General features: G+C 43.2%; 2 protein-coding genes across 2 annotated transcripts in view; one reads left to right on the top strand and one right to left on the bottom strand.

The window, feature by feature from the left end:
• Positions 1 to 9,237, top strand: part of p3h2 (prolyl 3-hydroxylase 2) — a 58,887-nt gene extending 49,650 nt beyond the window's left edge. Inside the window, exons 5-15 of the mRNA XM_070960699.1 lie at positions 1,202 to 1,329; positions 4,286 to 4,375; positions 4,743 to 4,783; positions 5,350 to 5,441; positions 5,587 to 5,714; positions 5,917 to 6,012; positions 6,175 to 6,325; positions 6,498 to 6,615; positions 6,757 to 6,832; positions 7,075 to 7,215; positions 7,960 to 9,237. Of these exons, the coding sequence (XP_070816800.1) occupies positions 1,202 to 1,329; positions 4,286 to 4,375; positions 4,743 to 4,783; positions 5,350 to 5,441; positions 5,587 to 5,714; positions 5,917 to 6,012; positions 6,175 to 6,325; positions 6,498 to 6,615; positions 6,757 to 6,832; positions 7,075 to 7,215; positions 7,960 to 8,052 (1,154 nt within the window). The 3' untranslated portion in view covers positions 8,053 to 9,237. The remainder of the gene's footprint in view (positions 1 to 1,201; positions 1,330 to 4,285; positions 4,376 to 4,742; positions 4,784 to 5,349; positions 5,442 to 5,586; positions 5,715 to 5,916; positions 6,013 to 6,174; positions 6,326 to 6,497; positions 6,616 to 6,756; positions 6,833 to 7,074; positions 7,216 to 7,959) is intronic.
• Positions 9,233 to 13,608, bottom strand: ccdc181 (coiled-coil domain containing 181). Its single transcript, XM_070960701.1, has 6 exons — positions 13,410 to 13,608; positions 12,560 to 12,669; positions 11,208 to 12,209; positions 10,934 to 11,080; positions 10,399 to 10,556; positions 9,233 to 10,188 (listed from the first exon to the last, which is right to left on the bottom strand). The coding sequence occupies exons 2-6, from the start codon at positions 12,659 to 12,661 to the stop codon at positions 10,017 to 10,019; spliced, it is 1,581 nt and encodes a 526-aa protein (XP_070816802.1). The 5' UTR covers positions 12,662 to 12,669; positions 13,410 to 13,608; the 3' UTR covers positions 9,233 to 10,016.
• Between the last annotated feature and the right edge of the window lie 732 nt (positions 13,609 to 14,340).

Here is a 14,340-nt window from a genome sequence, read left to right as displayed (position 1 = left end):
GTATTGACCTGGGAACACACAGCTGACAGCAGCAGATATGCTGCGTCAGCCTCAGCCAAGACAGGAAGTCTTTGGTTAACCCTGCGCCTTTACAAGCTAGTAAAGAATGTGTTTGTGAGCGCGTCTAGCAGCGCTGGTGTCAGCACAAGGTGTGTAGTGGGTGTTAGTGTATGTTTGTGCATCTGTGTTTGAGTGAATATAGTTTGGCTCTTCGTGTGTGTGTGTGTGTGTGTCTGTGTGTGTGTATGTGTTTGCACATGTGGGTGTGCTTTTTCCACTATGTCAACCAGAGTGCAGCTTTTGCTCCATTGTGGTAATGGTGTTGGAATGTCATCCGAGATACATTTCCACATTTCACGCACACACACACACACACACACACACACACACACACACACACACACATGCACACACTGGACATCCAACTGATAGCTCAGCAGCTCTGTCGAAATCAGTAGAAACCCAAAGCAACTCATCTGCTCCTGCCATGATCCCTCACCATCGCACTCACAGTGAAAGCCTGACTGCTCAGGTCCTTGTTTGCATCACACCACAGAACTGGTCACTGAAACAATGGCTGTACAGGGCACATCTCGACAGATAAGCGGACCTTATAACAAAGGACATATCAAACTATTTTCCACCCGCAGAGAAAAGCTTTCCTGTGTCAAAGCTTCCATGTTCTGCAACAGTAACCCAGATATTTTTCACATCTTTCTGCCAATGCACCAGATGTTGCCATGGTCCAAGTCAGGGTTGTTTTAGAGGTGGCCTGGACCTTTGACTTTAGTCTAGAGGAAGCCTTTATGACCAAGGTCATCATTAAATACCAACCACTTCTAAATACCACCTCAGGGTTAGGTTGGCAGCCTGGGACATACTCGCAGATTAGTCGTAAGAAGTTTCTACAACTTGCGATGGCCAAAAGGAGGCTAAATGACTTAAAATACTGATGCATTTCCTTTCCAATAAATATACTGAATAAATTTGTTCCTCATGAAACAGTTGCAAAGCTGATTTTTTTTTTGAATATTTTAGATTTGTCCTCTTGTTCTTGAGGCATTACTTCTACCTGTTGATTAGTGAAACCCGCTGATCAACCATAAATATACAGCTCCATAACACTGCTTAAGGTCGAAAACATCTTTACTTGTGTTCATATGTGAATTTCACTTTATCTGCTTTGTGTCTCTCTCTGCAGTGGACAGGTTGGAGGAGGCGCTTCAGTGTGCTCTGACCTACCTGTTATTCCATGAGGGAGAGGAGTTCATAATGGAGAACGTGGATTACTACAGAGAGGAGCTGGGCCATGATGGCAAGCCACGAGAGGTCAGCTGTTATCTGCTGTTATTGTGGGCTGGGGAGGGGTGGGGGGTTTGAAAGCTGAGAGTGAACACAGTAAATACCAGGGAGATGGGGAATCTTCTCATGAGGATTGTGTCAGTGTGTTAAGAATTGATGCATTATTATCAATGACATAAAGAAATGAAAAAAATGAAAGAGCAAAGAGCAATAATTATCATTTAAATAGGCTGAATAACAAAACACAGGTTGGTTGAGATGATTAAAATTTAGAAAGAAAAATGAAAATTACACGAGGTAAAGGCAGGTTTGTAAAAAGAGAAAGGCCAAGGTTTAAATATTTAAACTGTGTGCAGAATCAGGGGCAATATGGGAACCTGGTCCAGATTTTGGTGGGATTGGACCTTTTTTTTATTACATATGTGTTATTATTTAGAGATACTATTATTTAGCAAAAAAAACAAAAAACAAACACAAACCACAGCACATCCAGTTTCCATTTTTGTCATCACCATGGGATTTTCTTTAACATCACCAATAAAGTATTGGTGAATTTTGTCCATAGTAACTGAAAGTATGACACTTAAAACTGCAGTAATGTGAAGAGACCATGCGTTTGAAGGCTGGCACAAGACTCTTGAACGGGTCGTGGACAATTAATTGAAGCCTGAGAAAACTGGGTGGAAAAAGCATGGTAATAACATGAGCAGGAGTGTGGGGAGAGAGAAGGGAAGAAGACATGCAGGGAAGGAGACTGGAGAGGAAAAGTGTGGATTTGAGTGAAAAGGAGGAGATGGGAGGCAGCCGGCCGTTCGCTGTATTTCTTGGATGAACTGGCTACTTGCAGCTTGGCAGCATTCGCCTCTTCAAGTTTGCTTTTCACTTGTATATGTTCTCCATCCAGCTGGAAGTAGTGAGCAAATTTTTCTACGTCAATGTGTTTACAACCACATATTTTTTTCCCCTTGACCGGCTCTTTACTGTTTCCTTGCCCCCTGGTATTCACAATTAAAGTCTGAACGTCCGCCCACTAGCGAGAAATCCAATTTGTTAAGTCTGGCTACCCATCAGCCACTTCAGCACTGAGAATTTGTCCTTCCTAAGCTCTGATCAGTTAAACGGAAAAGTCAAGCAGCGCCTTGTTTAAGTCCCAAATTCACAACCTCTTTTTCCTAGAAAGCCTGGGACTCATTAGAGCGAGCGAGGCTCCCAGCAGGACTGTGTGAATGTGTGAGTGTGTGTGAGGCTGAGAGCCGACGTGTTGCTGCTCATGCTTGTGTTTTTCTACTCATAGCTTACATTTTTCCAGCCCTCAAGTCTTTGCACTCCCGTCAGTTTACAGTATAGTCGCCGGCCGACAGATCGCCTCTCCTCTCTGCGTCCTCCGGCCTCGGGGAGCTCATTTACAGAGCCCTAGATCTCAGCGCCAGGCCCGACCTGCCTCCCTGCCAAAGAATCCGGCCTTTCAGGAATAGTGGAGGAGGAGGAAAAGTCATGTCAGAGTGCCCACAGAACTCTCTGGAACATTTTGGGGGGTGTTTGTATTAAGGGTGCTGGGGAAAAAGGGGCTTCTCTTTTTTTTAACTACAATAAAGAAAACGCTACTAGATGGCTGAGTTTCATAATACTCATCATCATTGCCTCGCTCCCTCTGGAAGCCCCCCCTTCCAGCCTCCTCTCCCCTGCTCACGCAGACAAAAATCCAACAAAGCAGCACTGTATGTAGTTTCACAGCCCATTTGCACATGAATGTGCACTCACACACTCTGCCACTTTCTGCGAAAACACACACATATATACACAACAATATTAGACCGATAAATCAGCTGATATTATCGCAAATATATGTGTATCGGCATGTATCATCCAATAAGAAGATGAAGTGCAGAAAAGCCAAAGTGTTTCCATTACGGAGTTTGTCCACCAGAGAGCACTGACTAGTTCAATGTTGCGCATCAAAAATGTTTCTGTTGTGTGTTTATGTATGAAAGAATGAATATCCGCCATTTTTATAATGTTTTGAATTTTAATCAAAATCAGTATTGGCTTCAAAAATCCTCTCTGTCATTGTCTTTCTGTCACAATCCACCTTGAGGCAAAGCCAAAAGCAGCGCCTGTTCTTAATGTATTGTTTCAGGCTTTAGAAACCACAGATTTTATTTCCATTAAAGTTTCTGGTCCAGACAGGAAACAGAAGCAAAACTGTCTCTCTGAGAGGACACGCAGAAAGAGAGAGGGCATCACACTCCATTAGTCCTGGCACTGAGGCGAGGAGAACCAAGGGAAAAACGCCGCCTGGTTCTTTCTGTTCAGCTGCTGAAGGAGCGAGGACAGGAGCTCAGTGTCACTGTTAGAGTTATGTTAAGTTATGGTGATGAGCTTTGAGGCTTGAAAGGTGAATAATAAACCACTGATACGCTGCCGTAACTGTACAGATGAAAGCAATGCTGTGACATTCAAAGTGTGCAGAGAAAAGAACAAAGAGTAAAAAAAACATTTGTGACTATCAAGCAGCAACCTCCAGGGCTGAAAAATGAAGTGCTAAGAACTGCAGTTCCTCAAATGGCCACTTGAGGCTGCAAGTCAATCCCCATAGACCCCCATGTTAAAATGCCCAATTTAACAGCAGAAATAAAAATGTTTACAGCCTGGCACAAAAATAGCTTTGGTCTCTATAGATCATTTCACTGTTCACTGAGCCTCACAATGGCTCTTCAGAAGCCATTGAGTGAAGTCCCAGCGACTAAGTCCGTGTTTATGCAGTCTGTGGTGACAACACCCTCTGAGCAAAGAAAGATTTAAAAGATGGTTCCCGAAGCTGAAACATAAAAATGGAACTTTCGTTTATGCTGCCCTTTAATATATAATGTATTTTTCTGCCTTTTCTACAGTTATTAACCAACATCTCTCGCATACAGTTACAGTTTCCTTAATAAGACAGGAAACTGTTTAGCATAAACCTCTGATGTGTCTTTGTTCCAAGGAGGCTGCATGGTACCTGAGGAGGCACAAACAGGAACTGGAGCTCCTTCTGATTGGCAGTAAAACCATGGGTGTGGAATTTACTGAAGGGGTGAGTTAATCGAAAAAACAACATCCCAGATCATGTTCATTCTTCATGTGCAACTATAAACTCAAAGCAGACTCTAAGTATTCACTGGCAGACCAGTGCCCTTTAATTTGCAAAAGAGATTGTGTAGTTTAATGGGCAGTTATCCCTAAGCCAGTCCACATGTCTCTGATGCAGTGCAGCTCTTCTGCTGGGCGTGTAAACCATTAATGTGTCCCTGCTGCCTGGCTGACTCAAAGCAGGGTAACAGGTGTCTGGCACAGCCCGCGCATAGCTGTCCTCTCAGCCAACAGCGACATCTGCTGGCCAAACAGACACACGACATGTTTCGCACTTCAGTGTGGATCATACATACTGGTCTTTCTTTCAGAATTACTGGAGCAGCACAGGTGGAAGAGACGACTCGAACAGGTAAAGAGACCTCTGCATCTGTAAAGCTTTGAAAAATGTAACATCAAGCGTCCTCTTGAATATATTAAAATACATTTTGAGGCATCCTGCATTGTAGTAGCAAAAGTAAGCAGATGTTAAAAATTCAAAGCAGCCATAATCGACATTTTTATAATAACAGTGCATCAAATGTGTGCAGGGTTTTTTGTAATGACGAACCAACAGAGAATGATCGTTTCCCTCTGTTCTAGAGATTTATGGCTTATTTCAGCTCATTGGTTAGTTCCAACTCTGCTGTTTTAGTTGCTCTGAGCATTGAACAGCTAAAGATTGAAATAGTTCCCTCAGGTGGAGACCAAAACAGAGCTAAAAGGAGAGTGAAAATTTAGAGTAATCAGGTGGCCAGAAGCACAACTCAAAATGAGTGATAATGCTGCTTTGTACTTGCTGGATGTGTAAGTACTGGTAACACCATATCAACTTAAACTCAATGATAATGTGTCGGTGTTTTGTTCACAGCTTGCCTCCAAGTGGCCATTGCAAGTTTAAAATCCTAATTTTGACTCCTTGACTCTCCATTCTCCCAGGATTCCCTCTGGTACGGACGGCTGGATGGAGTACGTTCCCATCTCAGAGAAGAAGAACATGTCGGTCATTGCTCCACAGCAACTCAAAGAAGGTAGACGTTCACTGAAACCAGAGTTTGCAAACTGTGGTAAACTGTTAAGAGGAAGTCATTAGTGTTTCCTCGTTAAAGCCTCCCTGACCACCATGGTTGAGATAACATGTTGCATTCTTTAAATGCTGCTCTGTGATCTGTGTAGGTGGCCCCTTGGTGTATGACAGTGTGCAGCTGGTGCAGAACTCTGCAGCCTTGAACGGGAGCCAGCGGGTGCTGCTAGATCAAGTCATATCTGAGGAGGAGTGTGCAGACCTCAGACACCTGGCACACGTGAGCCCATTACACCACCTTAACAGAATAAGGATTTGAAATCACTGGAACCGTCGAGGACAACAATATAACTTACTCTGTCGGTTTACTCGAAGACTACACTTGACTAATGATAAATGAGTGTTTGTTCCTGCGCTAACAGTAAGGGTCAGCATACAGGCCTTTATTTGAAGCTTAAGTCAGGCTTTTTTCTCGTCTCCAGGCGGTCACCATGGCAGGAGACGGTTACAGAGGGAGGATGTCTCCACACACTCCCAATGAGAAGTTTGAAGGAGCCACTGTGCTCAAAACCCTGCAGGTACACAAACCATTTCACATGAACAAATGCCACGATCCCACTGCGTGATTTACAAAGAGCGCATGCGCCCAAATAATTGTCAAGGCTGCAATGAACAAATATGTTGTCAAAAAAAAAAAGAATTTAAATTATAGTCTCTCTTCTGTCTTTTCGTCCCTGCAGTATGGCTACGAGGGCAGAGTGCCCATGAGGAGCGCTCGACTGTTCTACGATATCAGCGAGCGAGCGAGACGCATTATCGAGTCTTACTTCTTGCTCAACTCCACCCTGCACTTCTCCTACACACACCTGGTGTGCCGGACAGCCATCACAGGTCACTCGCACGCAGACGCACTGTTCACTTGACACCAAAACACATATACCGTCATTTGATATTGCGTCTTTGACCGAACGAGGGCAACACAGACTCAGCTCAGCCACAGTATCAGCTTCAATTCCTGCATTCCTTGTATTTATGCTGTTTGTGTGCTGTTGTGTGCTCACAGGCCAGCAAGATCACAGGAATGACCTGAGCCATCCCATCCACGCTGACAACTGTCTGCTGGACCCTGAGGCCAATGAGTGCTGGAAAGAACCGCCAGCATACACATACAGAGACTACAGGTACCAGGCTACCACTGGAAACTCAGAAATACTTAAGCCGCTTTTCTGCAGCTGTATTGCAGTGAAACATGAATAATGGTCACTGTCATCATCTCACTTTGAGTCTGTACTGATCTCCTCTTGCTTTCTGACTGTTTTCAGTGCACTGTTATATCTAAATGGAGATTTTGAAGGAGGGGAGTTCATATTCACAGAAATGGATGCCAAAACAGTCACGGTAAGATGTTTCTTCGATGTGAGATTTACCTCTTCCTACAACACTCTCCCAACAGAACTATTTTGACCCCCATCTTTAGCTGAAAAAGGAACCACACACACTCTCATCTAAAGGAGGTCATATGAGGGCTAAATAATACATCGACTCTATTGACAGTAACAGTGAAGTGTCACGAACATGATCAGATAACGGTCATTTTAACCTGACCTCTCCTCCTGCTCTGGCTCCTCCATCCTCTCCAGGCATCAGTGAAGCCTCAGTGTGGCAGGATGGTGGGTTTCTCATCAGGAGGGGAGAATCCACACGGTGTGAAGGCCGTCACCAGCGGGCAGAGGTGTGCTGTCGCTCTGTGGTTCACCCTGGACCCGCTCTTCAGAGAACTGGTAAACTAATGCTTCAAAGAACTTTGGCCAAAATTGTATAATAATAATAATAATAATAATAATAATAATAATAATAATAATAAATGTCATTAGGGATTGTTTTAGGGATTTACTGTCTATTCTAATGGGGTCATAGCAGATGCCAGGCTAGCAGTGTGCTCTATGGATGGTAATGTCGGCCTGTCAGTCGCTTCACCACTTTGGTCCACACGGAAATATCTCAACAATTATAGCATAGACGAAGATTAAATTTCGTACAGACACTCATGATCCCCAGAGGATGAATCATACTAACTTTTGATGATCCTCTGACCTTTCGTCTGTTGTCATCATCAGGTCAAAATTGCAATTAGCCCAACACTTTTATCATGAAATAACTGCATGCTAACATGCTGAACAAAGACTTCTTAGCATTTAGTTCTCAACACTCTCGACTTCTTCCCCATAAATGAAAGGCCATAGATCGCTATTTGTAATAATATATAATACTATGTTATTGTTCAAATCAAAGTCCATTTCACCCTCAGAGAGCATTGAGCCCGTGGTCACCTCTTCATGAGTCAGCCTTCCTTTAAATGCCACATTCACTGCAGCTCTCTTGTTGTTTTCTTTCTTTCTTTCTTTCTTTCTTTCTTTCTTTCTTTCTTTCTTTCTTTCTTTCTTTCTTTCTTTCTTTCTTTCTTTCTTTCTTTCCTTGTCTTCTTCCACCATTCTGACCTCTCCCTCAATCCTTTTCCCTGCCAGGAGAGACTGCAGGCGGATGAGGTGATCCAGGCGTTGGACACGCAGTCAGTGTGGGGTCACGGTCTCAACATCAACCCTAAAGATGAACTGTAGAAGCAGAAAAACAGCTTCGCCCCATCCCCATCTATCAAATCCTGCTATATATTTTAACTATTTATTGAATTGACCTTTGGATCAGAACATTTCTATTTTTGTACTGTTTGAAGTGCAAGATTAATAATATTTTTGTGTTTTGTACTTGACTTTATCTTTGGTTCTGTGTCTCTCCCTCCAGCGACAGCCTCTGGTAGAGAAAATGTCCATTTCGCTTTGTTTTCTTGTTCCTGGTGAGTCGGCAAAGTTTCATGTTTCGTACCTGTAATATCACTGAACTGTGAAGAAGCCAAAGAGAAGAACGGGGTTGACTGTTTCTTTTTCGCTTTGAGTAGAGTCGTATTCAAAAACAGTATGTACAAATATGAAACAAATACCTTCATTCAGTGGTCAGTAGTTATATTAGATTCAACCTTCACAAATGGTACTGTTACATATGCTATTACTAACAACATTATGTTACTCTAGTGTTTTTTTTTTTTTAATTTCAGTGCCAGTAATAATTATTCTCAACGTAGCCAACGCACTGTTTCTGATCTGAGTATCTGATTCTCAAACAGCGCTCGTACAAAGACTTTCACAAAGAGGTATGTTCTGATATGCTGAATATTTCACGATCGTGCACTCTGTCCTTCTCTGTGTGTCTGAAACTGAAAATGTCTTCTCTCACTACTTTGGTCCACTTTTCCTCTCGCTGTTGGCGTGACGAATCGCTCCAATCCTCTCGGGACGCACAGAACAGAATTCTGGTTTATGTGTTCACTGACATGAGAACACGGTGTTTGTGTTCATGGTTTACTTTTATTTATGTGTTTTTGATAACAGACAGCTGTTGTAACTGTCGGCATTTAATATGGGGAACTTTTATTGATAAAAGATGTCAATCGTTCCTGTTTCAAGGAATACATATTTTTTTCGGTCTTTTATTTCTTTATATTTGTGTTGATGATACAGATGATAGGCCAAGTCGTGCACTGTAAATCCAATGGAAAGAAGCAGAGTAGCTTTCTTTTTTTTTTCTTTTTTTTTTTTGAGATAGATTTAAACAGCTAACCAGAAACTTAATCCTGCCGTTTTATGAGGTTGGCCACTTTTGTTTCACTGATATTTAATTCTGAAATGCTGTAGCACACAAAATGTATGTGTACATGCCTATAAATTAAAAACACAATGTTCCATATCTATATTTAGTTGTGTACTTTTGTTTTATTGATTCATGTCATATTGTTTTGCATGAAATTAAACATCAGGCATATTTACCAAGAGGATTTTCCTCTTACAGATACATAATTTCATCCTTGTATAACTTTGTAACTTAACACTCTCTGACAAAAGGCATACAGTAACAAACGTTTCAGCTCCCGTAATTAAGAAGAACTCAATGTAAAGTGCATCTGCCTCTACGCAAACTATGAGTAAATACAGTAAAAAAAATCATGTACTCATTTTACATTTTTAGTCGAGGTTATGGCGGTAAACATTTTTTTAACACAGCACAGAAATTGTAATAATATAACTGTAGCAACAACCGAACACAGAATAAACTATGCCTGCTCCACACAAGTCATCCAGTCCGTGGGTTAATGATACTGCGTGATGAGAGTTGTAGCATCAAGGTAGAATCTATTTTTTTAGGGCTGAACAATTAATTCAAATATTGAAATGGCAACGTGGCCAAGTGCTGTATCCAAATCGCAGGAAGTGCAGTTTTTTGATAGAGGTGAAATGTAGAAATGAGGGAGGGGAGGCTCTGGCCTGTAAATCATAGTCTACATGTCACCTAACGTGCTTGTTTGGTACAGACTCCAGCAAAAATCCCATTATTTTTAGATAATTTTCAGTGAAGATGAAATGCAAAAACGACCATTCCCACTAAAAATGTTTAATTATATCTGTCAAAATCCAGTTTTTTTGCATATCATTCAGCGTCCTTTTTTTTTTTTCCAACAAAGGTTGTGTGTGGTTCAGAAGCGGTAGGCCAGCTGTTCGTTGAATCTGAAAGCCTTGCTTTCATTGACAGAGCACAGCAGGTCCCTCATGCGTCGAGCACGTCGCTCCTCCAGCACCAGCCTGCGGGAGCGCTCTCGAGCCGCCTGCTGCTCTGCCCGCTTCTCCGCCCGCTTCCTCTTCAGCCACCTGAGGATGTGAGGAACATGGAAATGGAGATGCCATGTCAACAAAAACCCATTTTATAGTGCATGTAAGAGGACACAGTCGCTCATAATGTAATTTCTATGTAATGTATGTAATCTTACGTCAGCACCCAGAAAGTCATACTGATGCACTTATGAAGCACACACACTGTGTTGCTGCAGGCCTCGACTGAAAAGCTAAAAGTGAACTCACAGTTTGAAGGCATGTTCACACTCCTCGCGGCTGCGTGAGAGGTAACCGCTGTCCTCCTCCAGCCTCTTTATCTCCTCCAGCTGTCGCTCTCTGTGCTGCTGCTCCTGCTTCCTCTGAAGCCACAGCCTGAAGGACTCCTCCGGGTCACTGGAGTCTCTCTGCAGGAGGGCGCAGAAACACATCCAGTAATACAGCGGAAACGATGGGAAAAATGCATCACAGCAATGCGTTGAAATTACCCTGACTGTGATTTTCTTTACTGTGAATGAGGTTTTGAGGATTATTGTCTCTCACTGAGCAGAGAACCCCACTTACCTTCCCCTGTTTTTAACAGACCACTCAGGTTAAACAATTTATTTGCAGGAGAGGTTTTTTTTTCTGGAAGATTAACTGCTCTGCTACCAAGTGTCTAAAAACGCTTGGTGTGCAAAATAGTCAACTCGACAGTTGAAATCGGATTAAAACCTAAATAAAATAACTACCACTGAATAAACCTACCATCCAGAGCCTCCATCACTGCCCCTTGTGGTCGTACCTTAGAGTTCATCCTCTCCATTTCCTGAGCTCGGTGGATCCGTTTCGCCTCCTGATACTGCTCTCTCTTCCTCATCATCCAGGCCTTAAACGCCAGCTCGTTCTCCTGCCTCTTCTGCTCGTCCTCCTCGTGTTTCCTCTGCTCTGCCTGACAAGGGACATGAGGGTGTTTAAAATAGTGATTTAAGGCATTAACAACAAGCCTTAAAGTGGAGAAAATAAACATAATGCATTATGTGTCCTCTAACTGACCAGCTACAGCCCTTCATTCCTACCTCTCTGGCCAGCTTCTCCTTCCTTTCCCGGATCCTCTGCAGCACCTCTTTCTGATGGGGCGTGAGGGTGTAGGTGGACTGGCAGGGGGTCCCTGTGGCCGACTGCACCCGCCGCTTGTTGCCGTTCCTCTGACTGCCCCTCTGGCTGTGGCTGGCTGAGCTGGGCCTACTCTTGGGTTGAGCTGGAGGTCTGGGCGCTCGGAGGTGATCAACGCCTTGCTGGAACGGGGAAGAGCTGGCACGAGGGTGGGGGGAGGAGGAGGACCTGTGGGTCTTACTGGAGCTTGTAGTCTGCTCCTGGGGATGTGAGGAGAAGCGCGAGTAGTCGCTGTAGTTGTTTGCTATAGGAGGGAGAAGCCCTTGACTCTCCACCTCATTCAGGCTGACCAGGTCAAACTTGCCATCCTTTTCTACAAGGACTCTGCCCTCCTTTACCCCCTGCCCCCCCTCACTGCTGTCCAAAGCGCCACCATATCCTCCACTTTCCTCCCGAGGAGAAAGTTTGAGCTCAGAAAGCTTCCCTGACACTTCAATCTCTGCCTCAAAATCCTTGGCTCTCTCCCTGCTGCCTTTCCCGCCATCCACCTCACTACTGTTGCCATCTTTCTCTAACCGCAGTGGAGGCACCACCAGGTCCACCAGCTTCTCTTTAAAATGCAGCCGCCTGCGCCTCGTCATATCCGGAGCCTCCTGGTCCTGCAGCTCCCGATTAGCTTGCTGAATCTTCTCCAGAATGTACTTCTTCTCCTCATCTGTCTGGTCATCCATCCCTGGAGGAGGTGGGATTATCAGTGATGACTTACTTGGGCTATCTCTGTCTGAGTCATACTCTAATGGCTCCATAGGTGAGGGCCACCTCTCTTCATCCTCCTCCAGCTCCTCTGTTTTGTTGCCTCCCTTCTCCTCCTTGCAGCTTTTTGACTTTCTCTTCATTTCTTGCTGTTTCTCATCCTCTTCCAGTTCTTTGTCAATTTCTGCTTCTATGTCCTCATAGTCATTATCCTGTGGGGTGGAGAGGCAGACACTCTGCATTCATTCATTAGGTCTGAATGTAACTGAGGAAGCAACGTCAGTACTTAGCAGGTAAAAGGCATGCCGCTGTGATAACAGACATGTGTAAGTGTGTTCATCAATATTACATCCAGCAGTAGCACGGTGAAAGTATGTCACTGTATGTCCTCAGAGTAGGTTTCACATGCAAACAAGGAGATGTGGCAGCTTGGGTAACTCAACACTACACACTGGACCCATGCAGCACCCAGTCTGCAGTAAGTAGAGCAGCACTCAACACTGAGATGCAGTCGGTCTGTCTAGTGATCCTATCGATCTTTGTACAGAGTGGCCCGACTCACCTGGTCCTCACTCCGGCTTTCCTCACTGATCAGCCAGTCCAGATCTTTTTCAAAGTCATCCTCATATTCCTCCTGCGACTTTGTGTAAACAACCTCACTCATAATCCTCACTGGAGGAAGACCAGAGACAGATTTCAGATATGGTTCCCACCACACTAGCAGCACAGTTTTAAGAAAGCGATATCAGTGAGTCAGTGCTGAGCAACAGATCTCAGGTTACAGGGTGATTCCCGATGATTTTGAATCTTATGCCACCATTAAACCAAAATATCCTCTTGACCTACACCTGGTCGATGGCAAGTTCTCTCTCTCTCTCTCTTATTTTATTTTTATTTATTTATTTTTTTTTCACATGGATTGAAGACCTGGATTTTCTGGTATCAATTACACCATCCAGGAATCCATCAATACCTGCTCAGCCATTATCACACCACTGTCTGTGCTTTGAATATCTGGGTTACGCAGAGCTGGACTGTACTTGTGTAAGGGATTGGTCGCCACCTGCTGGACTGCAATTAGTATTACAAGGTTACCAGTAAACTATTTTCTTGCTTTTCGTCACAAATATGCTCCTTCTTCTCACGTGTGTGTTATGTTTAACGTAGATGTAATTAGTTCTGTTGCGACTCAGAACCAGATTCAATGGCTGCAGAACAGATATTAACATACATAAACTATAATCCTGTTTATTTTTATAGGTCTGCGGGCTGTAAAAATAAACAGGCAGAATTAAGAAGACGAGCTGTAGGGCACAGATCGCGCCTGCGGGAATACTTTTAATGAAAATGGTTGGCTACATTGGAATAAATAGCACTAAAAACTGAGGCAATGTGGTTGATAGTAAACTCACCACAGGCAGGTTCTTGCGTCGTATCTCTGTTGAGTTAAAAGCGGTGAAAGTACACATCCAGCCGGCTTGTTTTGAGACACTCTCTGCATTTAACTGGCCCACATAGTGCCTCGCAGTCAGCGGAGAAACACCTGTGCACATAATCTGCGCCTAGTCCCTCTATATGCAGCCCTAAAAGGTTTAATACACCCGTCGTCATAGAGACCTACAACACGCTTTACTACTTGCGCATGCGCAAACAGGACTTCTCTACAGCAAGAGTCGCTCATAAGAGAGCCAGTGAAGTCTCCATGTGTACACTAAAAACAGGGGGAGACATCGAAGCTGTATCCGAGCAATCTGACAAGATATTTCAAAAGAAACTACAGTGTGTGTGTTTGTTTGCAGTATGCAAAGGATAAAGACCTAATAAATAAATATTCAGGCAGCACATAAAATAACATTAAGATACATTGTGGCATAACAATGCTAAGAAGACTGAAATAAGTTAAGAACAGAGACAAATAACAAAGGTGACAAAGGTTTTAAATTCATACATAGAATAATATTTAACCAAGATATCACAAACAGATCATTGCAGGTTAATTTTTAATTCGACAGCACATGACCATCGTACTGAGGTACCAATTAGTGAATCCAATGACTTTATTTCGGACCTTTAATCCAGAGAAGAAAAAGATACCGATAGGTGTGATAAAACACAAAAATCATTAAAAACAAACAAACAAACAAAAACATCTACCCTGAGTTATTGATGTCGCGATCTTCGAGATTGTTTTATAAGCAAAATATAATACATGTCTAGGCTAAATGTGTTGAAATTCTAATCAGACTATAATTCAAGTTTCGTCTATTCATTCATAATTACTGTCGTTTGAAGATTTGTAAAAGTCAATCACGTAACAGAAGCGCTTGAAATCGTCGTCAATGC

Source organism: Chaetodon trifascialis, chromosome 4 (genome assembly GCF_039877785.1).
Source record: "Chaetodon trifascialis isolate fChaTrf1 chromosome 4, fChaTrf1.hap1, whole genome shotgun sequence".
Classification (NCBI taxonomy): Eukaryota; Metazoa; Chordata; class Actinopteri; order Chaetodontiformes; family Chaetodontidae; genus Chaetodon; species Chaetodon trifascialis.
Note: the sequence above shows the minus strand (reverse complement) of the source record. Positions and strands in the feature narration are given on the sequence as shown.